The following is a 27804-nucleotide window of genomic DNA, read 5'->3' as shown; positions in this document are numbered from 1 at the left end:
CAGTGATGGGATTCAGCCGGTTCTCTCCGGTTCGCGCGAACCGGTAGCGGCCGCTACGGGAGGCTCCGCCCACCCGCCCAAATGGTGGCGTGTGTGAGCGCAGCGAGCGCGCACGCATGCTCACATTTGCGAACCGGTAGGGAAGGTAAGTGAATCAGGGGTGGGTTCTACTTACCTTTACTACCGGTTCGCAACGGGAGCAAGCGCGAGCGCTTCTGTGCATGGGCAGATCGTCAATTATGACATCCGGTTGGGTGGAGCCTCCTGCCACTTTTACTACCGGTTCTACAGAACTGGACAGAACTGGGAACAACCCATCACTGAAGTGAATCCCACCTCTGATTTAGATATGGGATAAGTAGAGAATCCAGAGGTGGTCATTTCGAATTTTGTCATTCACATTCGAGATGCTTTCGTTGGAGCAACCCCTTCTGAGCATCCTAGAATCCCAGCGAAGGAACCATCCTACCTAAGAACCAACCACGGATTTTAATTTTTGTTAAAAATTTTGCTGAGCGAGGAGAAACCACTGCAGAAATCATGCCGCGACTTGCAGCCGAGATCTAACGAATCCTCTCCTTGTGGCTTTCTCGTTCGTTCATAAGGCTCCTCATCACCCATTAAGTCAAGCGATGGGTTTCTGCTGAGAACTTTTTCTTTTTTTCTCACAGAAAAATTCTCCGCTAAGTTTCTCCCAAAACGCAGACAGTTTCTTTGCGGTCACAGCAAGAACACCATACATAAACGACGTTGTGAAATTCTGGGAGCCTGGGCAGGGGTGAAATCTACTTATCTTCCCCACCGGTTCAGAAGTGCACACGCCACGCATCACGTTCGTGCATGGACCCTCTGTGCATGCACAAACCCTTCTGGGTTGACTCTAAACTGATTTTGTAGCTTTTTAAATTCTTAAATCTTAAATTTGAATTGGTATTCCCACGTTTAATCTTACTTATTGGATATTCTGTTTTCATTTGTCTTTTAACTTTTGTATTTTCTGTTACTTATTGCTGTGAGCCGCCCTGAGTCCTTCGGGAGAAAGACGGCATATAAATCCAATAAATAAATAAATATAAAACAGGTTGCTTCCGGGCAGGTGGACTACCGGGCAGGTGGATGGAGCTTTGCGCTGCTGTCACTACTGGTTCTCCGAACCAGTCCGAACCGGGAGCATTTCACCCCTGAGCCTGGGGTGGGTATGAGTGTGAGTAAATTCAGGATTCTTAGGTATGTGTATATAGCTCCAAACTAGAGACATCACTATTATGAAATTCACAGGAAATAATAATAATAATAATAAGAGATCTGAATTAATTCTGCTTTGATTAGATCTCATCTCATGGAAAGAGGTTATGTTCTGAGCATCACACCTTAAGGATGACCTAGAAAATTGGAACAAGTTTGGAACAGAGCTGTCAGAGAGCAGCAGTGACATCCCACCGAAAAGATTAAAGGAGATGGAAACATAAATGGAAGTATGAGTAGAGGTGAGATCAAATACCTGAAAAGCAAAAGATTAAAATTTAATCTTCATAGTTCAGGGGTGAATCATTTGGGGGAAAAAATGGATTTTAGCTACAGGGCACCAAATTCTGACTTGGGGGTGGAGAAATCCTATCAAAAAGCTATGATCAACAAACCCAGTTATATCCTGTTGCTACTTTGGGAAAAGCCAACGTGGCACAAATTAAAAAATGGACTGGTGGCATCTCTGCATGATGTCACTCTGGATCCACCACCTCTAGGGTGAAAGAGGAGACTGAAGAGGTGGGAGTTTCCAACAAAGAGAAAATGAACCACGCCAGGTTCCATGGAGCTCCAGCACTGCAAATCCAAGCCAAACTTCCAGTGATTCTCTATAAACTCCAGTTGAGTCAGATAAACCTTGATGGAGCTGATGAAAAGAAAGCGGCATGTAGGAGATGACCAGGCTAAGCCCGAGGGAGGGGCCAAGCACATCATCAGTCATGAGTTCCTTCTCTCCTGCAACAGATCTAAGTCCAGCCCACCCTGAATTCTATTGATTCTTATCTACCGCCAATTTGCTTGGACTGTTAGTAGTTCAGATTCTTGTAGAGCAGGAGTGTCAAACTCAAGACCTGTGGTCCAAATCCGGCCCACGATGTGGTCAGATCCGGCCCGCAAGGCCGTCCTGGAAAATGTAAGGGGCTGGCCCGCATCGCTACGGCCCAGTCTACCCAATGGAAAGCAGAAACATTGGGCCAACGTGGCTTCGTTCCAGTCTACACAATGCAAAGAGGAAACATCAGGCCCATGTCACGTTGGCTCCGTCTACCCAATGCAAAGTAAAAACATGCCAGCAGTTTGGGGATTGGCATCAAGCTGGTCACGCCCATCCAGTGGCCATACCCACCCAGTCAGCCACACCCACCCAGCCCCCCAAGGTCAACCACAGCCCTGACGCAGCCCTCAATGAAATTGAGTTTGACACCCTTGTTGTAGAGAGCTTAAGCTTGCAATAAATCTTTATACCCATTTGAACTGCCTGGATCTTCTGACTTCCCTGGCGCTTGACACAGCATCGTGAAAAGGGCCACGTTGACGTGGGATGGGTGTCCGACCAGCATGGGTCAAGAGGCTCAGTTGCCACGGATGATCGGATTGAAACCAAGCGAGCTCAAAAGGGGAAGTCAAGAGCTACCGAAGTGAGAAGACCGAAGAGGAAGGACACCGGTGCGTTGCTCACCTTGATACGGTCTCTCTCCTTGTGCCACTTGTCGACTTCATCGTCAAGCTCGACGATCTTCAGCTGCAGCTGTTCTTTTTGCAAAGAGAGTTCGGTCTACAGGAGGGAGAGAAGGAGAGTGATGAAACCGCCCAGCCCCAAGTCAACTCTCATGTCTTTGGCCCTGGAATCACGGGGCCTCCAGCTACCGCTTCTTGGCAAGCGCTGAGTTTGGCTTTAGGTTGTTCTCTGGTAGAGCCCAAAGCTCTGAGCTCCCAAAGCAATCCCGTGAAGAATAAAGAGGCTTAGAAGACGTCAGATCTATATTTTTTCTTTAATTAATTAATCGCTTGGGAAGAAGTGGGAGTGGGAGAAATGGACCTGTTCATCAAGAGGGGCAAGGAGAAAAGATAGATTTCAAAACCCAGCTGGGTTTGAATCAAAGCCCTGTGCTCAGGGTGCGCCTCTCCAAAACTAAATGCTTTTCGCGTTAATTGCCAGATGATGTCACCTTTTAATGTTGCAATTGATCAGAAGATGCCCGTGGTAGAAAGGTGGTTGCAACACGACTTGTGGATTTGGGCCTGGCCCTTTGGCATGGGTACAAGAGAAAGTGGAGGAGAGAAGCTTGACCTCAATCCATCCATGCAGCTGCCCCTTCCCCCCCCCCATTTTAAGGTGTGTCCTGGGCAGAGGGGAGCTAAAGACACCTTGATGGGTTCCTTAGCGAGCCCGTGAACAAAGTGCCAGTTTCATAAACACACAAAGAACCTTAGAAGAGGATATTTGGTGGCTCTGGGTTGAACTGTGGAGTCCTTGGTGCTCTCTGAGCTGGATTGTTTTCTTACAGATGTTTCATTACCCAAATAGGTAACGTCATCAATGCCAGAAGGGAATGGGGTTATATTGTATACAAACAGAGAACAAAGCCCATTCTCTTTTAGCACTGATAATGAAAGGTCTGCAAGAAAACCACCCTCAGAAAGCACCAAGGACACACAGTCCTCCTCCTCCTCCTCCTCCTCCTCCTCCTCCTCCTCCTCCTCCTCCTCCTCCTCCTCCTCTCCACAAACCCCCTTGCACTGATAATGTTACCTAGTTGGGTCAAGAAACTTCAGCAAGAAAACAACCAAACTCCCCTCCTCCTTCTCATCCTCCTCCTCCTTCTTCTCCCCCTCCTCCTCTACCCATTATCTTTCTCCTCCATTCCAGAAACCCCACTCCCTTCTAGCACTGAAGATGTTACCTAGTTTGGTAATGAAACATCTGCAAGAAAACCCACCAAACTCAGAAAACACCAAGGAGCCCACAAAGGAACTTATAACATCCACGGCTGTGGTCACATTTGTGCAAGTTGAGGAACTGATGTGGCGTCCAACCATATGTAGTTCCTTACCTATACGATGCATACCACATTAACAGTCCCATATCAGTTCTACGTATTCACATCCAAATGAGCCCCTGGATTCACAAGCTACCACAATCTAGTTGCGGCAACAAAGTTGATACAGTCCAGCCCTCCAGTTAGAGACACCTGGAGATGATGCCTGAGTAGGGCTTCCTGACTAAGCAGGGGGGTTGGACTAGAAGACCTCCAAGGTCCCTTCCAACTCTATTATTCTATTCTATTCTATTCTATTCTATTCTATTCTATTCTATTCTATTCTACTCTACTCTACTCTACTCTACTCTACTCTACTCTACTCTACTCTACTCTACTCTACTCTATTCTATTCTATTCTATTCTATTCTATTCTATTCTTTTATTTATTCCAATCTCTCTTCTCTTCTCTTCTCTTCTCTTCTCTTCTCTTCTCTTCTCTTCCCTTCCCTTCCCTTCCCTTCCCTTCCCTTCCCTTCCCTTCCCTTCTATTCTATTCTATTCTCTATTTATTCCAATCTCTTCTCTTCTCTTCTCTTCTCTTCTCTTCTCTTCTCTTCTCTTCTCTTCTCTTCTATTCTATTCTATTCTATTCTATTCTATTCTATTCTATTCTATTCTATTCTATGCTACTCCTGAGAAGCTGAAATAGAATATCCGAAGGCCAACCCTCTGCCTTATTAACGATGTACAGAAACACACTTTGTATAAATAAGGAGGCAACATTTCGTTGCGATAGCTAATTAATTCATTAGCTCTTAGGTTTAACTGACTGCCTTCCCTTCCTCTATGCAAATCAGAGCATTCCAGCCTCAGATAACACCCCAACTTTTGCTGAAGAGCTGAAGAAATTGCTCAGGTTTTGCTTCAGCTGCACGGGTCCCCCGAGGCTGCACATGACCCCCCTCCCCCACCCCACCCCCCGCCGCTGGGAACCACTCCAAAATGTTGCTTCATTGTAATTTTTAATTTGGCAGAAGAGGAAAAGATGAAAGGCATGAAGAGTAATCATGTGAACTGTATGAAATTAATCTAATTTAATTTGCATGGAAATTAAATTACAGGCTATTTAATGCTGGGCCTTGACCTACCTGCCTCCTGTTTGGTTCCGGGGACACCTTGTTTTCATAGTCCACACCCCACCCCACTTTCAGATGGCCCAAGGCCCTTCCAAAGTTGGATCGGCTCACAAGCGGAACCTTTCCAGACTTCAGATCTCTAAGCCAAGCACCATCTCAGGAGTTCTTTTCTATCTTGGATCAAACTATCTCTTGGCAAGAGCATAAAAGGCAATAAGTTGTAAGCTTCTCCCTTAAGATAGGGATGGGATGGGTTGAAAAAAAATGTTTCTCACTCATTCGGACTGCTTGCAGAATTCTGCATGCCTGAAGCAACTCTGACACCGTTAATGAGAGTGCCTTTTCTCACACTTCTTGTCTGTTTGCAAATATATATATATATATCAAAATGCTTTTTTTTTTTTAGAGCTGGTGTGTAGGCGAATAGCTAATGTTAACGAGTTGAGGAAGGTGGAGGGATCATGCTTGGTTCGAAGAAGGTTTTCCTTCTTCCAAGCTGTTTGCGTCCTGATTTCATTAACATTAAAAGCGCTCAAACAACTTATCCTTTTATAGGAGGTGCAAAATACAAAATAATTCACAATAGGAGCATGCAACAGAGACAATGCAACAGCTGGCATCATTCCAACCCAGGCAGGAGTTTTAAACAGAGGCAGCTTTCAAATATTTTTACCACCGGTTCGCCATACGCGCGCATTTCCTGGGAAGCCGAAAGGTGCCCCTGGGGGGGGGGGAGGAGGTGTTAAGGGGTTTTGCATTAGGTTAGGTTAGAAAGGTTAGGTTAGGTTATTTTTATTTTTTTTAATTTGATTTATATGCCGCCCTTCTCCGGAGACTCAGGGCGGCTTACAATGTGCTAAGCAATAGCCTTCATACTTTTGTATATTTATACAAAGTCAGCTTATTGCCCCCACAATCTGGGTCCTCAATTTACCTACCTTAGAAAGGATGGAAGGCTGAGTCAACCTTGAGCCTTGGCGAGATTCGAACCTGCAGTAATTGCAGGCAGCTGGTCTTAATAACCAGCTTAATAACAGGGTGCCTTAGACCACCGTACTACCAAGGCTACTACCAAGGTTAGAAAGTTAACCCTTTCTTTTGTGTTTTGTCTGCTTTATTTTTCAGGATGTGGTTCTTTCTGCAGGGGAGGGGGGGCGCCTGTCAGCTTTGGAAGCCATATTAGGCCGGAAGCTTCAATGCTGCCACCTCCTCATGTGTGGGAAAATAGGAGGGGGGGATTTAGGAGAGGGGGTTAGTAGACATAATAGCATTCTTCCTGTCGGTCAAGGTCAGGGCGATCCAGCATCTGGAGAAGGAGTGGTTGGGGGGCTGAGTCGAGATGGAACGGACGTTGATTGGATCATGTGATCGATTGGGGAGAAAGGGGATAGTTTTGGGGGTTTTGACTTACTGAAGGAAATCCCGGGCTTTTCAGATTCGGATTTTTCCAGATGTGCCAGTTTGCCTATTCTAGTAAAGAGGACTTTGGAAAATGCTTGCTTCCGCGTCTTCACTTGGAGTTGGGATTTTTTTCTGGAACGCTGACACTCACTTTTCTATACCCATGGCTTAGGACCGGGGTATATACGAGACCGCCTTCTGCCAGCAATAACCTCCCACTGGCCAATACGCTCCCACAGAGAGGGACTCCTCAGGGTGCCGTCGGCCAAACAATGCTGACTGGCGACACCCAGGGGGAGGGCCTTCTCTGTGGGGGCACCAGCCCTCTGGAATGAGCTGCCCCAAGAGCTTCGTCTTAGCCCCGACCTGCGTACTTTTCGCCGCGCCCTTAAGACTCTCCTGTTCCAGCAAGCCGGACTGGCCTAGTATGAATTTTTAAAATGTATGTATGTTTTAATTCGCGGCCAAATTTTATATTCGATTTTAATTGGTTTTAAATTTTATAAATCTATGCGTTTTAATATGGCTGTACACCGCCCTGAGTCCTTTGGGAGAAGGGTGGTATAGAAATCTAATAAACTCTTAAACTCTTAAACTTCATACGGGGGGGGCGCCTTTCACGCATGTGCTTTGCTTGTGTGTGGGCCTTCTACACATGTGCCCGGCCTCGAAAATGTTGCTAAATAGGATGACATAGCGCCAGGGCAGGGGAGCAAGCCCACCCGTGATCGCCGCTACCGGTTTTACCCAACCGGCTGAATCTCACCACTGATTTTGAAGAAAGATTTGCTGAGCAATTTGTAACCGTCCTGTTCTCACGTAACGGGGCGCCCTCACGAGTGGGATTACTCACCCAACATGATGACTTTGTAAGATGTGTGAACCAGCAAGAAGAAGAAAAAAAAAACAGCGAAGCGCGTAAGAAGAAGCGATGATTAAAAACTGCGGGCAGAACGGAAGTGTTAACGCAGAGGTGGTGTCTTCCTCGCCAGCTAATCCTGACACTTTCCACGTGTAAAGAAAGAAAAACAGAGGGACACCTGGGGGCACTGTGAAGCTCGGTGGGAGTCTAGATTTGGTCCTGATCACGTCAGGTGGGATCCCACCTTGTCTCTGATGGTCGTGGAACTGCTCCTAAGGCCTAAGAAATAATTAATCTCTTCTAACTTCCGCCTCAGAAGGTGGAAATTATTCTACTGACCCCAGGATCTGGGTGGCTGCTAACGAAATGGATTAATTGGGGCAGTCCTAATTATGGCTGGAGGCACGCAGCAGAGAGATGGTGAGATGTAAAACATGTTCTATTGGTGATGCCTTGTGTCATTCCAGTTTTAACCACTTTCTCCCTAGGCCACCGTTCACAAAGAATTCTTTCTGACCCAAGGACCTTCTCTTGGGAACATCTGCACAGAAAAGAAAAGAGAGACAACACAATCGGGTCTCTTCTTTCATCACAACCCCACTTAATGAAGATCTCTCTCGCTTTCTCCAATAGAGCTGTTGAAGTGATGAGATTGTCCTTCAGGTCATTTCTTAATAATACTCATTTACCAGAAACTCTCTGGAGCACAATAAAAACTCTCTTGGAAACTAAGCTTTTCAAGTATCACAGAGTGATTTTCCCCCCCTGTGTTGAATCACACTTGAGTTGAACAAAAGCTCTCTCAAAACATTGCTCTACCCCATCTGGGAAAGAAGAGTTACTCATCCTTCAAACGATGTTCTCATTCACTCCCTTGATTTAATTACATATGATTTACACATTCAGTATGATCTGCACACTAGCTTGGGAACTACCCGATGGGTTTTCTGCAACTGCATTGCTACAGGTTGCAGAATGACCTGTGCAAAAGGTTCATGTCGAGGAGAAGACAGGAAACATGAGGAATGCCTCCACCGTTCCAGTATCTGCCTGTTCTCAAACTATCTTCAAGGTCTATCTAGGCCAGGGGTCTCCAACCTTGGCAACTTTAAGACTTGTGGACTTCAACTCCCAGAGTCTTAAAGTTGCCAAGGTTGGAGACCCCTGATCTAGGGCAGAGTTTCCCAACCTTGACGATTTCCAGTTCATATAACTGGATGCATAGTCATTGCTGAGAATTCTGGAAGTTGAAGTCTACTCACTTTCAATTTGCCAAGATTGGAAAACACTGGTCTATGGCATTTGCCTGGGTGTGTCCAATGCTTACTCAAGAACAACCTTCTTCAACCTGGAATCTATCTGCAGCATCAAGACAACCAACGACCACAATTCCTATCAGCACCCAAGGATTTGTCTTACCAGGAAGAGGTATATAGGTTCCACCCGAAGTTACAATTTTGCATAGCCAGTCTTGTTTGACTGTTGGCTCTGTGGAGGTACCGACAATGTCCCTGATTTTGAAGTTCATCTACAGAGAGATGTTGGACAGATTCAAGACGATGTAGGTTAGGGAAAATCAGCTTCCAAGTGGTTGGTTTCCTACTTCAGAAGACTTATTGTGGAGATAGATTTGAAGCTTCCCAGCCACTTAGATTTCTCTCCTTCTCCATGGTCTCCTTTCACATCTCCAGTCCTCCCTAGATGATCTGAGAAGGAGTTTTGCACAGAGCGGCTTGTTGGATGGTGTCTTTTTCTTATCCACCATGGAAAACAAATGTGAGAAGGGGGGCAAAAAGGGGCCAGGCACCATCCAGTTGCCACTTTGGACAAACTCATGTTGGCCATCTAGGCCAGGTGTCAGCAACCTGCAGCTCTGGAGCTGCATGCGGCTCTTTGGCCCTCCCCTGTGGCTCCTGTCAGGTGAAGGTAAGGGCAATGGTGGGTGGTGGAGAAGTGATCAGAGCAGAGACAGAGAGATAAAGAGAGAGGGAGAGAGAGAGAGACATAGAGAGATACAGAGAGAGAGGAGGGGAGAAAGGGAGAGAGGGAGGAGGGAGGGAGAGAGAGATGTCAAAAGGGTTTTGTGGGTCCTGGTGTTTTTTAACAACTGGTTCTCTGCCCTAATGACCGCCTGGGTAGGCGTGGCTAGGGGGGTCAGGTGACTGGTAGAAGTGAGTGATGTTGAGTTGGCCACGCCCACCCAAGTTTTGTGGCTCCCGGTGTTTTCTTTTCTGTGGGAAACGGGTCCAAATGGCTCTTTGAGTGTTTAAGGTTGCAGACCCCTGACCTAGGCAAAATACTGACCATTGCAGAAGAAGACTAAGCAAATGGACCTCCTGCAGAAGGTTTAAGGGAAAAGTTAGGGCTGGGTCTCAGATGGCCCAGAAATGTCCATCTTCACCCTCTTCAAGAATTCCTTGTCGGTTTCTCCCCAGAAATAAAGAAGAGCAACTGATTAAGAATCAGTCCAGCCATCTCAGTGAAACTTGGCTGCGGTATCATATAATTAGATCTGGAATATATTAGGAGGGAGGACCGGCAAGGTTAAAAGTCAGCCAACGCTTTGATTTATTAAACAGGAGCATCTGCTGCATGCAGAAACCAAGAAGCCATGCGGACTGCCAAGCCAAGGCTCGGTGGTTTGGTGTTCAGAAAAGTTCTTGGTGTGCTCCCAAATGCCTGCCAGCTTTGAATGTGCCCTCTCCAAGCTGCCATGTTCAGAAATATATGAGCATGCCTTGCAGGAGATTTCTGAGAAGATCATGTGAGGTCTCCTGAAACCCAAAAGGGATGCGGAAATGGCCTCCTTTGAAATTCCTCCCAGCAATTCAGCGGGGTTGAATTTCTTTCTAGCCAGATTCCCAGGGTGTGTTCACACGGCACCTTTGTGGGAACCGAAGTTGCGTTCTTCTTTCTTTTTTTAAAAAAAAATATTTTATTAGTTTTAAAAATAAAACAATGGACATTGCTCAACGTCTCTGGTTTCTAACATTAGCATCGAATTCAAGTTAGTAAGTAATATATTCCTTAATCTATATACAAATTTACATATCTCCTATTTCATTATATATCAAGTATACAGTATTTTACTTCCTAAACAGCTATACATATATTTAGTAAACCTATATTGCATTCACAAATTCAATGTACCTTGATATATTGATATACATTTCCAGACATTCATTATCCCTTGTTTTTGGCATTCTTCCTCTTATCTAACCAATTATACAATTTATTCCAGACTTCATAGTATGTTGATTCACTTTTGTCTTTGAGTTCTAAGTAAGTCTGTCCATCTCTGCACAGCTGTAAATTTTGTGCATTACTTCTTCTTCTGAGGGTATTTCTTTACACTCACATTTTTGAGCAGATGCTAGTCTAGCTTCGTTCTTCTTGAAAACATCAGTTGACCTAGCCTTGGTATGCATGTTAGCTGTTGACATACCATTCTTCTAAAGACTAGGCAACACTCAGGTGTATTGTGTCGGTTCGCAAGCTTTAGAGAGGTCCTCTGTGGACAAGTAGGAGGTATCTGACATGCCTATTTCATGCAGATTTTAACAGGTGTCTTCCTGAATAAGTTTGAGGATGGAAGCAGCAAATAATATACAAGAACCTAAGGAATCATAAAGAGGCAGCACCTCCAAGAAAATGAATGCTACTATTGTCACATATTTCATTTCTATCTTGATCAAGACGGGAGACCAATAATCAATGACGCATGGATGAATGAATAGAGGTGAAAAGGAGTCTAAAAGCCAAATCTTTCCACACCTAAAGTACTTCATCCAGTTTTGGTCACCACACTATAAAAAAGAGGTTGGGATTCTAGAAAAAGTGTAGAGAAAAGCAACAAAGAGGATTAGGGGACTGGAGGCTAAAACATACGAAGAATGGTTGCGGGAACTGGGTATGTCTAGTTTAATGAAGAGAAGGACCAGGGGAGACATGATAGCATCTTCCAATATCTCAGGGGCTGCCCCAAAGAAGAGGGAGTCAAGCTATTCTCCAAAGCACCTGAGGGCAGGACAAAGAAGCAATGGGTGGAAACGAATCAAGGAGAGAAGCAACTTAGAACTAAGGAGAAATTTCCTGACAGTGAAAACAATCAACCAGTGGAACAGAAGTTGCCTTCAGAAGTTGTGGGAGCTTCATCCCTTGAGACTTTCAAGAAAAGATTGGACTGCCATTTGTCAGGGTATATGCTTGAGCAGAGGGTTGGACTAGATGACCTATAAGGTCCCTTCCAACTCTGTTAATCTGTTAGCTGATTAAACATATCATTTTCAGATATTCTGAAATGGGATGAGATCATCCGTGGAGCCGCTATCAAAGTTTCGGCATTCTACGGCATTTTATTCTCAAAATAAGAGGGGAATCAAAATATTTTTCTGTTAGTTTCGGATCATTTTTCCCCCTTCTAGTCATTGCTTTTAAGCTCAGTTTTCTGTTTTCTTAGTTGCTCTAAAATATTGCAATTAACTTCAGATTTCTGCTCTGTTAGACTCTCTAATGGGTGTGTGTATGTGTGTGTAGTTTTGTAGGAACCATTTCAGCCTCTTAAACTGAGGAAGGACAAATACTAGGAAATCTAATATTAGAAGTTTTAATCACTACAAGGAACCTGTTTTCCGGAAAACTGATGACTCCCATTTTACTATTCGAAACCAATTTACCCCAAAAGTAGTTTGCATTAAAACAACATATTGCTCACCAGATATATTTGCTGGGAAAGCATAATAACTCCAACCACTGTGAGGATTGTAAGTAAATTCAGAGATATTAGAAAGGATTAATGAGGGCGAAACGGGACATTACGAATATGAGTCGAAAAAAAGAAATCTAACTCTTCGCCCTGGTTCAACAGTGTGGAATATATTGAAGAGATTGGAGATAAGATAGCCGAATTGAAATCCTACTGACTTCACATGTACCGCTAAGCCATGTTTGATTAATTCTGGTTTATGGACCACACAACCTTTGGTTATGCAATAGATTAAACAACAATGGCTTACAACTGTGTGAGCAGGCCCAGCATTTAGTTCAGCTATCACATAATCCTGTTTGTTTTTAACCAGTGGTGAAATCCAATTTTTTTTAACTACCGGTTCTGTAGGCGTGGCTTGGTGGGCATGGCAGGGGAAGGATACTGCAAAATCCCCATTCCCACCCCACTCCAGGGGAAGGATACTGCAAAATCACCATTCCCACCCCACTCCTGGGGAAGGATATTGCAAAATCTCCATTCCGACCCCACTCCGGGGCCAGCCAGAAGTGGTATTTGCCAGTTCTCCGAACTACTCAAAATTTCCACTACCAGTTCTCCAAACTGCTCAAAATTTCCACTACTGATTCTCCAGAACCTATCAGAACCTGCTGGATTTCACCCCTGGTTTTAACCATGGTTTGCTCAACAGGCATCCATACATTTCATATAACTTGTTCTATCTTGTAGACCATTTAGATTCCTTTTTTAATGCTTTTTTTCCCTGAAATGGCAAAAAAAAAGCACTTGCAATATGTAAAGGACATATAAAAGTTCAACAGAAGTGTGTGGATAGAACACACACAAGTGATGCCAAGATGGCAACAGGAGTGCAAATACTGGCATTATCTATGGGCAGCTTAGTGTCTGATGTGAGTCCATAAATCATGGGCATCGTCATCATTATACCTGTGCTTCCCCGAAAATACAACCTACTCAGAAAGTAAGTCCTAGCTTGATTTTACACGTGGGCCCAATATAAGCCCTAACCTGAAAATAAGCCCTAATTAAGACCCCTGCCCACTCCAGGGTGCACTAGTAAAAATTAAGCTAGGGTGGGAATTGGGGGGGGTGGAGCTGCCCTACTACTCACCTTCGGACAGTTGCAGCCATGCCTCACACACCTTGGCCCATTTCTTCTGAAGCCGACACGGCTTCCCTGAAGGCTTCTGTAGCCAACAAGAGAGCTTCAGATTGATCAGGAAAGCTTTGCCAGCTGCAGAAAAAGCGAGCCGAGGTATGCGAGGCCTGGCTACAACTATCTGAAGCAGAAGAAGTTCCTGAAGGCCGCCGACAGCGAAAAGGAGCCCGGGGACGACGCGTGCAAGTGTGGTGAGTCAGTGGATGACATATCCCCCTCCCTCCGAAAATAAGACCTGGTGCCTTTTTTGGTGGCAAGAAAAAAATAAGACAGGGTCTTATTTTGGGGGAAATACAATACCACTGAGCACAACTTAGCCCCACATGGCTTAGTCAATAAAGTCATCCATATCCACAGAATATGATGGTTTAAACCAGGGGTGAAATGCTCCCAGTTCGGACCAGATCACCCAATCTGGTAGCGATGGTGGCGGGTGGTTCGGAGAACCGGTAGCAAAAATCCCTGCGACATCCCCCACCCCCATGCCCAGCTGAGCCACGCAATCGTCAGAGGCTTTTTTTCTTTACTTTTAAAAGCATTTTTTCTACAACCTCTTCGGCCAAAAAAATGCTTTTAAAAGTAAAAAAAAAAAAAAGCCTCTGATGATCGCACAGCTCAGCTGGCATCATCAGAGGCTTTTAAAAATATTGTTTTGGTTGTAGAAAAAATGCTTTTAAAAGTTTAAAAAAAAGTTGGCCATGCCCACCCAGTCACATTAACCCCCCCCAACCAAGCCACGCCCACAGAACCGGTAGTAACAAATTTTACATTTCACCACCGGTTTGAACTACTTCCAAAAATCACTTCCCTTCTTGCATCGTCCATTACCTTCACCACTTCTACCCGTTTGAGACCCTGCTGCTTTCTAGCTTGTTCGTTTATTCAGATTTCCATCTTGCTTTCCAGCACTGAGAACTTGGGAACCACTGATCACTCCAACTGTAGATTCATTCAAGGAGCTGAATCAAGATGAGGTGGGGACGCCCTGAGGTTTAATGCAACAGGCTGGAGCCAAATGTGGGTGGCCCTTGTTTTCCACACTCGACACTGGCATTAGAAATCTGAACTCAAACCCAAGTGGTGCGTGAAGAACTTGAACCCAAAGAGAGAAAGTGAGATGGAACTTCAGCAGGAGATTGTCACATCTGTAGCCTGCAGAGGAATTGAAAATCCCATGGAATCAGGTCCATTATGCCCCACTAGATTGAGAGAGAGGGAGAGAGAGAGAGAGAGAGAGAGAGAGAGAGAGAGAGAGAGAGAGAGAGAGAGAGAGAGAGAGGGAGAACAGGAGGGAGAAGAGAGGGAGGGAGGGAAGGAGGAAGGGAGGAAAGAGGGAGGGAGACAGAGGGAGAGGGAGAGGGAGGAAAGGAGAGTGGGAGGGAGAAGAGAGAGAGAGGAGAGAGGGAGGGAGAGAGGAGAGAGGGAGGGAGAGGGAGAGGGAAGGATGGAGGGAAGGAGAGGGAGGGAAATGAGAGGGAGGGAGAGATAGAGGAGAGAGGGAGGGAGAAGAGAGAGAGAGGAGAGAGGGAGGGAGAGAGGAGAGAGGGAGGGAGACAGAGGGAGAGGGAAGGATGGAGGGAAGGAGAGGGAGGGAAATGAGAGGGAGAGAGAGATAGAGGAGAGAGGGAGGGAGACAGAGGGAGAGGGAGGAAGGGAGAGAGGGAGGGAGAAGAGAGAGAGAGGAGGGAGGGAGGGAGACAGAGGGAGAGGGAGAGGGAGGGATGGAGGGAAGGAGAGGGAGGGAAAATGAGAGGGAGAGAGAGATAGAGGAGAGAGGGAGGGAGAAGAGAGAGAGGAGAGAGGGAGGGAGAGAGGAGAGAGGGAGTGAGACAGAGGGAGAGGGAGAGGGAGGGAGGGAAGGAAGGAGAGGGAGGGAAAAGGAGAGAGAGAGGAGAGAGGGAGGGAGACAGAGGAAGAGAGGAAGAGGGAGAGAGAGAAATTTTCTATTCTTTCCACTCTAAACAGTCTACCAACATTTGACAGGGGCGTTGGACTACAACAACCATAATTCCCTTCCAGGGCCCCCAGTGGCCAAATCCTCCTTCCTTAAGGAGCCGTCTGTTGAGCCAGTTGCTTTGGAAGAAGAAGTGGGGTGATGGTGGCGGAAGAGAAAGGGATATTCTTTCATTTCTATTTCAGTCGTTCAACTCCTTTGGGATGCCTGAATCATTTTCTCCAATTACCTAAAAATGTAACTTCAGCAGCTGCTTTTAATGGGTCAACGTCACCACCTCCTGGCCTCAGAAGAGGACCCAGAGAGGGCCTCCCTTTTGTTGTTGAGGAACCAGAAATTTGAGATCACTCTCCCTCTCTCTCTCTCTCTCCCTTCTGTGCAATTACTTAATTCTTTTTTAATTGCTACCCTGACGGCCTCCCTCCTACACATTCCCACATTGCCTTGGCCCTGTTTGCAAAACCTTTTGGGTCCTTCAGTCTCTTTGTCTTCCCTTCTGCAGCCCAGAAATTGGAGAGTCTTTGCAACGTTTCTCAACCTGGCCCACTTGAAGATGGGTGGACTTCAAGTCGCCGAATGCCCCACCCATCTTAAAGTATGATGTTGAGAAACACTGCTTTTGGGGGGGGGATGGAGAGTCAGCAGGCTCATTTAGGATGCAGGATCCAATGTGGGTCAGTCACTGGGACCAGAGGTTGATTCTTTTGAGCTTTTGGACTCTGAAGTCCATCCTCAGGGAACGGCTCTCACACCAGAATGTCTGTTTTGAGCTATGGAGATTCTCAGTCATCCAGATCATGGTTGTCCCAAAGGTGCTTTCTCAAAAGTCAACTGGGCTTTCTTTGATTTTCTTTGAAGGCATTTCGCTTCTCATCCAAGAAGCTTCTTCAGGTCTGACTGGATGGTGGGGAAGGAACGAAGGAAATGAGAAAGAGGGAGGGAGGAAGGAAGGAAAGAAGGAAAGAAAGAAAGAAAGAAAGAAAGAAAGAAAGAAAGAAAGAAAGAAAGAAGGAAGGAAGGAAGGAAGGAAGGAAGGAAGGAAGGAAGGAAGGAAGGAAGGAAGGAAGGAAGGAAGGAAAGAAAGAAAGAAAGAAAGAAAGAAAGAAAGAAAGAAAGAAAGAAAGAAAGAAAGAAAGAAAGAAAGAAAGAAAAAAAGAAAGAAAGAAATTTCCAGGTAATTTTCATCACCAAAACATTGGGGCATGCTTCATGCAACACGCCAATCCCAAAGTTGGGTGACTTGAGGATGGACCACGATGGAAACTTAAGTTCAAATCTCCTATAAAGAATCAAGAAGCAATGGATGAAAATTTATCAAGGAGAGATCCAACCTAGAACTAAGGAGAAACTTCCTAACAGTGAGAACAATTAACCAGTGAAATGGCTTGTATCCGGGGCTCCAACACTGGAGGCATTCAAGAAGAGACTGGACAGACACAGTTGCCTCAAAATAGAGGATCTCCTGGTTGAGCAGGAGTTTGGAGGACTAGAAGACCTCCAAAGTCCCTTCCAACTCTGCTATTCGATTTGTTTCAGTTCAATGTTGTTATTATGGTAAATGGTGAAGGGATCTTTAGGTTGTTTAGCCTAGTGAAAAGAAGGACCAGGGGGGACATGATAGCAGTCTTCCAATATTTGAGGAGCTTCCACAAAGAAGAGGGGGGTCAACCTATTCTCCAAAGCACCTGAAGGCAAGACAAGAAGCAATGGGTGGAAACTCATCAAGGAGAGAAGCAACTTAGAACTAAGGAGAAATTTCCTGACATTTAGGACAATTAACTAGTGGAACAACTTGTCTCCAGAAGTTGTGGTGGCTTTTAAAAAGAGATTGGACAACCACTTGTCTGAAATGGTATAGGGCCTCCTGCTTGAGCAGTGGGTTGGACTAGAAGACCTCCAAAGTCCCTTCCAGCTCTGTTATTCTGTTAAATCATTGACATTCTCGTATTCGGAGAGAATTAAATTAGAACAGGGGTCTGCAACCTTAAACACTCAAAGAGCCATTTGGACCCGTTTCCCACAGAAAAGAAAACACCGGGAGCCACAAAACCCTTCCCGTGGCTGACTATTTCTTGAGGGGCTACAAAACTAGCAAATGTAGTTGAATTAAACGTTCTGTTTTCTTCTGAAACTTTTGTTTTCTGGGATTTATCCATGGTTAGCCTACCGGGGAGTTGAAAAGCTCAATAAATCGTGTGCCGGTGAGTGTCGCATATTGGTGGTTGTGACCCATATTTTGAGTGACAGGGAGCCACAGCAGAGGGGTGAAAGAGCCACATGCGGCTCCAGAGCTGCAGGTTGCTGACTTCTGAGTTGAATAGTTCTTAAAATAGCTCCAGCAAGATCCTGTCGGTATCTTAAAACACCTGAACGCCCTCCCCAGTTCCCCAAAATACATGAAATCCAGTCCCGCTAGAAACTGAGTCTATCCATGTCAGAACTAGCCAACCAGCTGGGTTGGGCGAAACTTGGTTCTAGCTGGAAGTTCAGGGTGGTGTGTGAACCCAGCATCTTGGATTAATTCAGCAAATTGAGGTTCAATTATAACCATGAGTAATATGCTGGGCGAACCTAGATGCGAGTGAGAGATTTACATTGAAGTCTAGCCAGCGCGATCAACACTTTCCCCTCCCTAGTGTGTGCCCCACAGCCACATAAGATTGTCCACCGCAGGTAGAGAGCCCTGATTTGTATAGATGTGGATGACTAAATAACGTAGGCGTACATAGCAATACGTGTAGGGGCAGGAGGAGAAATCCTAAACTTCTCCGTGGCATGAAACTTGATCAGATTCATACTGCATTTTCTTTGTTATTTAGAGAAACAAGGGGTGCCTTCTTAAGGATTTCTCATATTTTATCAAAAAAAAATGTTAAGGAGGAGGAGGAGGAGCGATAAGAGGATACACCCTTTTAAAATAGTCCATCAAAGAAGAAGAAAATACTTTGCCAGAAAAATATTATATAGAGAGCCTGAAGATGACAGGGTTGTGAGCCTGTCGAAACGTTGCATTAAGAAAAACTTTTAAAGTCACTGGTAGGATTTTAGCTGAGGTTTTAAAGGACCTTGCAGAGTGCTCTGTAAGGATTTTTAGAAGATTTTAAACTGGGATTTTAACCAGGATTTTAAATATTTTAACCAACTTATTTACAATGACGCGGGAAAACACCCAAGATTTTAATTTTTTGCATATGCACACCTGCGAAAACTTAAGAAGACATATATATATATATATACACACACACACATATATATATATAATAAATATATACATATTTAATAAATATAAATATATATTTAATATTACACGTTTTGACTGCAGCGAGAATTGTATTTGCACAATACTGGAAAAATGAGGAAACTCCTTCAGATAAAAATATAACCAAAACAATATTAAACTGTGCAGAAATGGATAGGTTAACATTAAGCATACAGGATAAAGAAGACACAGAATATTTCTTAACCTGGGATTTGTTTTATCAATGGTTAGATAATAAAGGTAGAAATTAGAAGTTGGAGGAATACTATTATAGACAAGTAAAGAATATTATTACTGCTATTATTATGTATATGTAAAATGACCCAGACAGTACACTGTCTATTAAATATTTATATATGTTAAAGAAAAATGTATAAATAAAAGTTATTTAAAAAAAGAAGAAAAAAATATAGGTAATCCTCGACTTATGACCACACTTGAGCCCAAAAACTTATATTGCTAAGTGAGACAGTAGTTAAGTATATTTTGTCCGATTTTATAACCTTTCTTGCCACCGTTGTAAACTGAATCACATGCAGTTGTTGAGTTAGTAACGTGGTTGTTAAGTGAATCTGGCTTCCCCACTGACGTTGCGTATCAAATGGTTGCAAAAAGGGATCACGTGAACCCAGGATGCTGGGACCGTCATAAATATCAGTCAGTTGCCAAGTATCTGGATTTTGATCAGGTGACCATGGGAATGGTTCAATGGTCGTAAGTGTGAAAAATGGTCCTAAATCACTTTTTTCAGTGCCATGGTAACTTCAAACGGTCACTAAATGAAATGTTGTAAGTCAAGGACTATCTGTATTTTATTTTTATTTTTTTTGAAAAACCCAGATCTCCCTTTGACAAATCCCATTCACCAACCTCTTTGGCCTGCAATCCCTAAGGAGAAAGGACACTTGTTGACTTAAACTTTTAGACAAAGGGAAATGCTATACGGTCTTTAACAGATTGACAGTGTTGGAAGGGACCTTGTAGGTCATCTAGTCCAACCCCCCACCCAAGCAGCATTTCTGACAAATGGCAGTCCGGTCACTTCTTGAAAGCTTCCAGTGATGAAGCTCCCACAACTTCTGAAGGCAACTTCTGTTCCATGGGTTGATTGTTCTCACCGTCAGAAAATTCCTCCTTATTTCTAGTTTGAATCTCTCCTTGATCCGTTTCCATCCATTAGTCCTTGTCTGGCCTTCGGGTGCTTTGGAGAATAGCTTGACCCCCTTCCTCCTCTCTGTGGCAGCCCCTCAAATATTGGAAGATGCTCTCCTGTCTCCCCTGGTCCTTCTCTTCACTAGACTATCCAGGCCCAGTTCCTGCAACCGTTCATCGTATGTTTTAGCCTCCAGTCCCCTCATCATCCTGGTTGCTCTTCTCTGCACTTTTTCTAGAGTCTCAAAATCTTTTTTTATAGTGTGGTGAACAAAATTGGATGCAGGACTCCAGGTGTGGTCTTACTAAAGCTTTATAGAGTGGAATTAGTACCTCCCTTGATTTTGATTGTATCCCTGTGTTAATGCAGCTATTTTTTTTTCTTCAGCCTCTATGGAGTTTTTAAAACCTCCATTACAATGTCCCTTTAAATGAGTGGGGCTGAAAGCTTTTCAAGACTGAAAGGAGGTTAGACGTTCAAGAAGAATGGGGAAAAAAAGACAAAAAGAAACCAACAGTTTCAAATGTTAAGTTGGGTTGGTAATATGACGCTTCGGGTTTTTTTTTAATGCTCCCTCTGCCATCCACGAGGCTCCAAAATCCGTGTAATCCTGCCAGATTCCAGCAAATTGGTGTAATTTGCCTCTCTGCTAATCCTTAAAGCATCCGTCACTGACGACAAGATGGGAAAAAAACTCTTGTGGAATTGCAAACAATTATGGGTTTTTCACAAGTCGGCGAAGGACTGCACGCGTCGTGCTACAACAAACCAGCTTCTTTAAACTGTGGTTTACTCAATTAACCGTCGGCAAAACCGAACCTGAGGCAAAGCCAACCGAAGCCTAGAGAAATGGGTCCTTTAAAACAGGGCTCTCCAAATTTGGCAATTTTTAAGACTTGTGTATCTTATGTTTTGTATCTTGTGATTCTTGATGAATATATTGTATTTTTTTTTCTTTATGTACACTGAGAGCATATGCACCAAAGATAAATTCCTTGTGTGTCCAAATCACACTTGGCCAATAAAGAATTCTATTCTATTCTATTCTGCAGTAGGTTTCAGCAGGTTCTGACCAGTTCTGGAGAACCGGTAGTGGAAATTTTGAGTAGTTTGGAGAATCGGTAGTAAAAATTCTGATTGGCCTCACCCCCATCTATTCTCTGCCTCCCAAATCCCAGCTGATCAGGAGGAAATGGGGATTTTGCAGTAACCTTCCCCTGGAGTGGACTGGGAATGGACATTTTACAGTATCCTTCCCCTGCCACGTCCAGCAAGCCATGCCCATCAAGCCATACCACGTCCACTAAGCCACACTCACAGAACCAGTAGTAAAACAATTTTGAAACCCACCACTGATTCTCTTCTCTTCTCTTCTCTTCTCTTCTCTTCTCTTCTCTTCTCTTCTCTTCTCTTCTCTTCTCTTCTATTCTATTCTATTCTATTCTATTCTATTCTATTCTATTCTATTCCAGACTTCAATGCCCAGAATAGAAATTCTGGGAGTTGAAGTCCACAAGTCTTAAAGTTGCCAAGGTTGGACACTCCTGCTGTCAGGTTTCGATGTTGTCTCAAATAAAATAAATTGCATTTCCAAACAGATAGTCTTTGAAGAAATCTTTCATTTTATTAAGCACGACAACCTGTCCCCGATCGTGGCGTAGCCAACTCTGACTTCCTGACCCCAAACCTTCCCTTTCCGTTCCCCAATTCTCTGCGTCTCGTTGGCCCTCTTCCAAATCACTCTCCCCATATCTACTACTCAGCTCCCAGGAATGTCCCCCCCTCCCATCTCATCTCCTAGGGGATATTATCTTCAGGGAAAATAAGTAGGTGACAAGTCAAGCGTCCTCTTGCCAGCTGCCCCCTCTTCTCCTTCTTATGTCAGCACTAGAGTAAATGCAGGTTGAAGTGCTGACACCTGCTTTAAAAGATACGAAGCCCTTTTAAAGCAGCCCAACGTACCCCACACCCAAAATGCATCTTGCGTGGGCTGATTCTCAACTCCCACAACTTGGCCATAGGGAAGAGAAAAGAGAGGAGAGAAAGAGTGGGATACGCAGATCATCTGCAGAATCGGAAAACGTAAGGTGGAAAAGAAAAAGAAAAAGAAAACGCATAATTTGAATACTTGTGGCTTTAAAGCCCATGCTGAGATCTTACACTCCGATTGTTTTAAAGTGGTTCCAGCATTTTGCCTCTCGTCATAAAAGAAGCACTGAAACCGAAAATTATTTCCTTGTCTCAAGCACCTCTCACTCAAGCAGCTCGTGCTGCTGGTGCTCACAGAAATGTCCCTCACGTGGATTTCAAGATGGGATGAAGGGAAAAACAACCGACGCTTAACCCGTCCGTATCTGCCTTAGCAGCCGATAGATTTCCAAAACAATTCAGCAAGAATCACGATTATCTTTGCAGGGACTCAGGGGGGGAATGAGATTTTTTTTCCCCTAACCATCTTTTCATAAATAAATATTATATTATATAAGAGTCCTGGTGGCGCAGCAGACTAAAGCGCTGTTATTAACATCAGCTGCCTGCAATTACTGCAAGTTCAAATCTCCCCAGGCTCAAGGTTGACTCAGCCTTCCATCCTTTCTAAGGTAGGTAAAATGAGGACCCGGATTGTGGGGGCAATAAGCTGACTTTGTATAAAATATACAAAAGTATGAAGGGTATTGCTTAATGCATTGTAAGCCGCCCTGAGTCTCTGGAGAAGGGCGGCATATAAATTAAAGCAAAAAAAAAAAAAAAAGAACCCCCCAAAAATATGCGTGGCTCTGCTGTCCTATGTAAGTTGAATGTTTCACATTTTAAATCCAGTGGTTGCAAGAGGATTTTTCAGGATGATGTGGGGAAGGGAAGGAAGAAAGGAAAGGGAAGGGAATAAAGAAAAAATAAAATGGGATGGGGAAGGGGAAGGGGAAGGGGAAGGGGAAGGGGAAGGGGAAAGGAGAGGAGAGGAGAGGAGAGGAGAGGAGAGGAGAGGAGAGGAGAGGAAAGGAAAGGAAAGGAAAGGAAAGGAAAGGAAAGGAAAGGAAAGGAAAGGAAAGAAAGGAAAGGAAAGGAAAGGAAAGGAAAGGAAAGGAAAGGAAAGGAAGAAAAGAGGGAGGAAAGGAAAGCAAGGAAAGGAAAGGAAAGGAAAGGAAGAAAAGAGGGAGGAAAGGAAAGCAAGGAAAGAGGGAGGAAAGGAAGAGGAAGAGGAAGGAAAGGAAAGGAAAGAAAGAGGGAGGAAAGGAAAGGAAAGGAAAGGAAAGGAAAGGAAAGGAAAGGAAAGGAAGGAAAGGGAAGGAAAGGAAAGGAAGAAAAGAGGGAGGAAAGGAAAGCAAGGAAAGAGGAGGAAAGGAAGAGGAAGAGGAAGGAAAGGAAAGGAAAGAAAGAGGGAGGAAAGGAAAGGAAAGGAAAGGAAAGGAAAGGAAAGGAAAGGAAAGGAAAGGAAAGGAAAGGAAAGGAAAGGAAAGGAAAGGAAAGGAAAGGAAGAAAAGAGGGAGGAAAGGAAAGCAAGGAAAGAGGAGGAAAGGAAGAGGAAGAGGAAGGAAAGGAAAGGAAAGAAAGAGGGAGGAAAGGAAAGGAAAGGAAAGGAAAGAAAGAGGGAGGAAAGGAAAGGAAAGGAAAGGAAAGGAAAGGAAAGGAAAGGAAAGGAAAGGAAAGGAAAGGAAAGGAAAGGAGGAAAAGGGATGGGATGGGATATTGGAAAAAACTTCTTTCTGTTCATTCTATCCATACCGTTCAATACATGGTCAGCATAGATAAACATCTTGTTCTCCTTCCTCAACTTTTCTGAAGTAATGCCCCCCACCCAAAGTCTGGGAAGCAAGACTTGAACGTATTTTCTAAGATCTAGCCCTCAACACAATTCTTACTTTTACAAGCTTCTGCAGTAGGGGGAAACTCCACTCCTTGCTAAAACTCTACTCATCCCTTCAAGCCAAGTCCGACGTTGCATTTTCTCCAAGGCAGCTTCTTCGTAAACCCACCCAAAACCTTGCTTGGTATCTTTCCAAAGAGGTCCAGCTTTAAGCAACTCAACAGCTGTCGAAAATCCACCTCATTTCCCTCCACCCCAACTTTTTGGGTCATAACTTCAGGTTCAGAATCTTGGTGGTAGCAACCGCACATAAACCGGAGTCAATGAAAGTGAGTCCTGGTTGCCTTTTTTTCCTGAAAACCAGGTTTAGCTCAGGCGGGCAGCTTCTTTGCATGGCTCTGGCAGCCTCAAGACACACTTATGAAAAGGAGAACAAGCCGAAGCAACAATTCACCGAGGGGACATCACTTCAAATGAAATGCTTTTTAAAATGCAAGCAATGCAACCAGGAACGGGTACAAATCAAGCGCACCTTGAGCAATTAAATGATGGATATGGACAGGTCAATTAACTCTTTGTAGAGCCCAGAGACAGAAAACTTAACTGGCTAAATACCACTTAGCGTTCAATCTAGGTCTGTGACGGCAAACCTATGGCAGGCGTGCCACAGGTGGCACACGTAGCCATATCGGTGGGCACGCGAGCTCAGCTCCAGTGCGCATGCACATTCCAGCCAGCTGATTTTCGGGCCTTCTGGACCCACCAGAAGTAGGGAAAGAGGCTATTTCCTGCCTCCAGAGGACCTGGGGCGGGGAGGCTCGTTTTTCTCTCTCCCCAGCCTCTAGAGCCTTTCTAGGAGTCTGGGGAGGGCAAAAACAGCCTTCCCCACCCTCCCGGAGGCCCTCCGGAAGCCGAAAACGGCCCGTTTGCCAACTGGGGGCAGCAAAAAACAGGCCTACCGTGCCATCACATGCTATGAGGGGGGAGTCATGCACACATACATGGGGGCAGGGTGCATAGGATTATGGGTGTTGGCACACACATGTGTGACACACACACACCCTGCTCCTGGCACGCGATGGCAAAAAAGTTAGCCATCACTGATCTAGGTTATTTGGTTTCAGGTGGAAAATGCTTCCTTGCAAAAATTGGAAGGTGAGGAAAGAAAGAGTAAGGGTTCAACAATATGCCAAGAAAATATATATATATATATATTTTACAATACCTCCTTCCCCGATTTCTCAATCTCTACCGTCACGGTGGTATGGTTCTTGTGTTCTTGGAACATGCAAAGGTAACAGATGCAGACTTGGTCGGTCTGGCAGAAAAGCTCCATGGTCTTGCCATGAATGGGACATTTCCTGGCCTCAAAGTCCTTGATGGGATCCAGCAGTTGATGATCTCGAAAAGCAGCCCCTTCGAAGTGGGGCTTCAGGTGAAGCTCACAGAAGCTGGCTTGACACACCAGACAGGACTTCACCGCCTTCTGCTTGTTGTCGATGCAAGAGTCGCAAAGGACCTCTTCCAGAACCACCCGGGGTCTTCCGGCAGGTACTCTACTGACCCGGTTGAAGTTGGACCTTTTGGTCTCTCCAGTTTCCCCTAGGGTGATGATGGGTTTTCGTAGATCTGCAATCTGCCCACTGGAAAACATCGACTTCTTCCCTTCGCCTTCGCTGCCGAAAGATTTCTTGGTCTCCACGTTGAACATGGGCTTCCTCAAATCTCCTCGCTCTGGAAAAGAGACCTGGGACCTCCGAGTTTCTCCTCCAGCAGAGAAACCTGACTTCTTGGCCTCCCCGGGCTCCATGTTGAAGTAGGTTGACCTCTTCTCATCCGACGACTCCACAAATTGGATGATCGGTCTCTTCCAGTCACCTCCGGCATACATCGAATTCTTGAGTTGGGTTGTCTCCAGGCTTGGCGCCACATTGTTTTTGTTGGCTTCTTTCTCAACTTTGTTTGGGCTGCTGGATTTCTTCCCTTCTTCTGTCTCTTTCTTGGGCGAGGAGGGGGTCTTGGCTTCCTCTTGCTTGCCTGCGGTCCCGTTTGTCCTTGCTGTTTCCATCTCGTGGTCCTTTATCCCCCTGCGTTGGCTTTCTGGCTTCTTCTCTGCAGCCACGCTCCGTGAAGGATAGGATCAAATTGCAGCCTAATTTGCACCTTTCTTTACAGAAACAGTCAAGTTCTCAGGCCTTGATCCCAGCGAGGAATGAAAAAGGAAGGCAGGGAAAGCATTACCTAAATGCCACACCTGGAAAATGGGGAGGAGAAGGAAACACCTAGATTATACAGGTAGTGCCAGAGAGAAGACAGGCGAAGAGATATTACAAAAGGCATCAAGGAATCCTGCTTAATTATAGAAGGTGCTCCACACCCAAAAATATACCTGTCTAACCAGGTTAGGGAGTGAAAAGCTATTTATGTGTCACACTACTTTCTTCTTCTTCTTCTTCTTCTTCTTCTTCTTCTTCTTCTTCTTCTTCTTCTTCTTCTTCTCCTTCTCCTTCTCCTTCTCCTTCTCCTTCTTCTTCTTCTTCTTCTTCTTCTTCTTCTGTCTGCTACTCCTCCTCCTTCTTCTCTCTCTTCCTCCCTCCTCTTCTTCTTCTCCTCTCTCTTCCTCCTCCTTCTCTTTTTCTCCTCTCTCTTTCTCCTCCTCCTCCTTTCTTCTCTCTCTTCCTCCCTCCTCTTCTTCTTCTCCTCTCTCCTCTCTTGTCTCTCTACCTCCTCCTTCTTCTTTCTTCTCTCTCTTCCTCCCTCCTCTTCTTCTTCACCTCTCTCTTTCTCCTCCTCCTCCTTCTTTCTTCTCTCTCTTCCTCCCTCCTCTTCTTCTTCTCCTCTCTTCCTCCTCCTCTTCTCCTCCTCCTCTCTCTTCCTCCCTCCTCCTTTCTTCTCTTTCAAAAATTATTTTCATTATGAGGCTGCCAGCAGGCCTTCTACCTGCTTCAAAAAATAACTACTTCTTGACAGCAGGAATACATAAGTCGAATTAGCCAGAGAGGTTTAAAATATCCACCAGGCAAGTTTTATTAAGCGGGACGCATGAACATAAGCAATTTAGCTTGCAATTAAAATTCATGAAGAGAATAAGAAACCAGCTACTACTAAACATCAAGAAGGAGAGAATGGCACCCTCAGCACCCGATGCCATCAGGGCTCTCCGTGACAACTAAAAATTTAGTAGAAGTTGATCATCTCCGGCTTTGAAATTCTCCTTCAGGTATTATCTTTTCAAACCTTCAACGTTAATCCTCATCTACTTTATTTCCAGAATATAATTGCAAACTCTCGTGCTGTTTCTATTTCAATCAATGAGGAAGGGCCAGAGACAGAGGAGTAGGGTTGAAAATATGGCTTCATGTTCACTGTGAAGACCTGGTAGAATTCGTCTTGTAGACACCAGAGACAATGAAGAGCATCCCTCTCACCTTCTCTATTCCCACTGCCCTGACCTCATGAGTGACACATTATACACATTCATCTTTTCCTGAAAATAATACCGTCATTTATGCGAGCATCCACTTACCATCCTAATGAGACTTTTCAGTAAATAAGGATGTTGTACATCCTTGTTTGTAATTGGCCACCAAGGATGCACCACATCCTCCCCCAACTCCGTTTCAGAAGCATCAGCCATGCTCCAATTTCTGAAAAGAACATTTTATGAAGTACCGTACTTTTTGGCGTATAAGACGCACTTCCCTCCCCAAAAAAAGAAGGTGGAAATGTTGGTGCGTCTTATACCCTGAATACAGCTATTTTTGGGCTCCCGAAACCCCACCCTGTGCGTCCCATTTTCACAAAAACAGGCCCGTTTTTCACAAAAATGGGGCACACAGAGGGTTTGGGAGGCCTGCAGAGTGCTCCTGGGGGCTGGGGAGGCAAAAACGTGATGCGTTGGGGGGTTTGAGAGGCCAAAAACGGGCCTGTTTTTCATGAAAACGGGCCTGTTTTTCACAAAAATGGACACATTTTTGTCCTCCCCAGTTCCCAGGAGCACTCTACAGGCCTGGGGGCCGGAGTGGACAAAAACGTTTTTTTTCTTGTTTACCTCTTCAAAATCTTGATGTGCCTTATACTCCGGTGTGTCTTATAGTCCAAAAAAATAGGTAATTGTTTAAACAAACACCAAACACAAACACGTCACAGGTAGGATATCTTGGGCTGCCCTATACGCTGCCTTGGTTTCTCCCGACAGTAGCCTGCAGGAACAGGTACTGCATGGTTTTGCAAATGCAACCTAGTTGCTGCTCATGCACAAATGAAGCTTTGCACACTCATCCACCACTCGTGCAGCCTAGTTCCCAACTGGCCATGG

General features: G+C 44.8%; 1 protein-coding gene across 2 annotated transcripts in view; it reads right to left on the bottom strand.

Moving 5' to 3' along the window:
* Positions 1-26102, bottom strand: part of TRIM29 (tripartite motif containing 29) — a 48070-nt gene extending 21968 nt beyond the window's left edge. Inside the window, exons 1-2 of one of the 2 annotated variants that reach the window (XM_034430485.3) lie at positions 24712-26102; positions 2708-2803 (exon numbers count right to left, since the gene is read on the bottom strand). In XM_034430485.3, coding sequence (XP_034286376.2) covers positions 2708-2803; positions 24712-25554 — 939 coding nt within the window. In that variant the 5' untranslated portion in view covers positions 25555-26102. The remainder of the gene's footprint in view (positions 1-2707; positions 2804-24711) is intronic. The other variant, XM_034430486.3, reaches the window with a different exon arrangement.
* Between the last annotated feature and the right edge of the window lie 1702 nt (positions 26103-27804).

This window comes from Pantherophis guttatus, chromosome 9 (assembly GCF_059756535.1).
Source record: "Pantherophis guttatus breed Tessera chromosome 9, ASM5975653v1, whole genome shotgun sequence".
NCBI classification, from domain to species: domain Eukaryota; kingdom Metazoa; phylum Chordata; class Lepidosauria; order Squamata; family Colubridae; genus Pantherophis; species Pantherophis guttatus.
The sequence above is the reverse complement of the archived record's forward strand: the minus strand, read 5'-3'. Positions and strand labels throughout refer to the sequence as shown.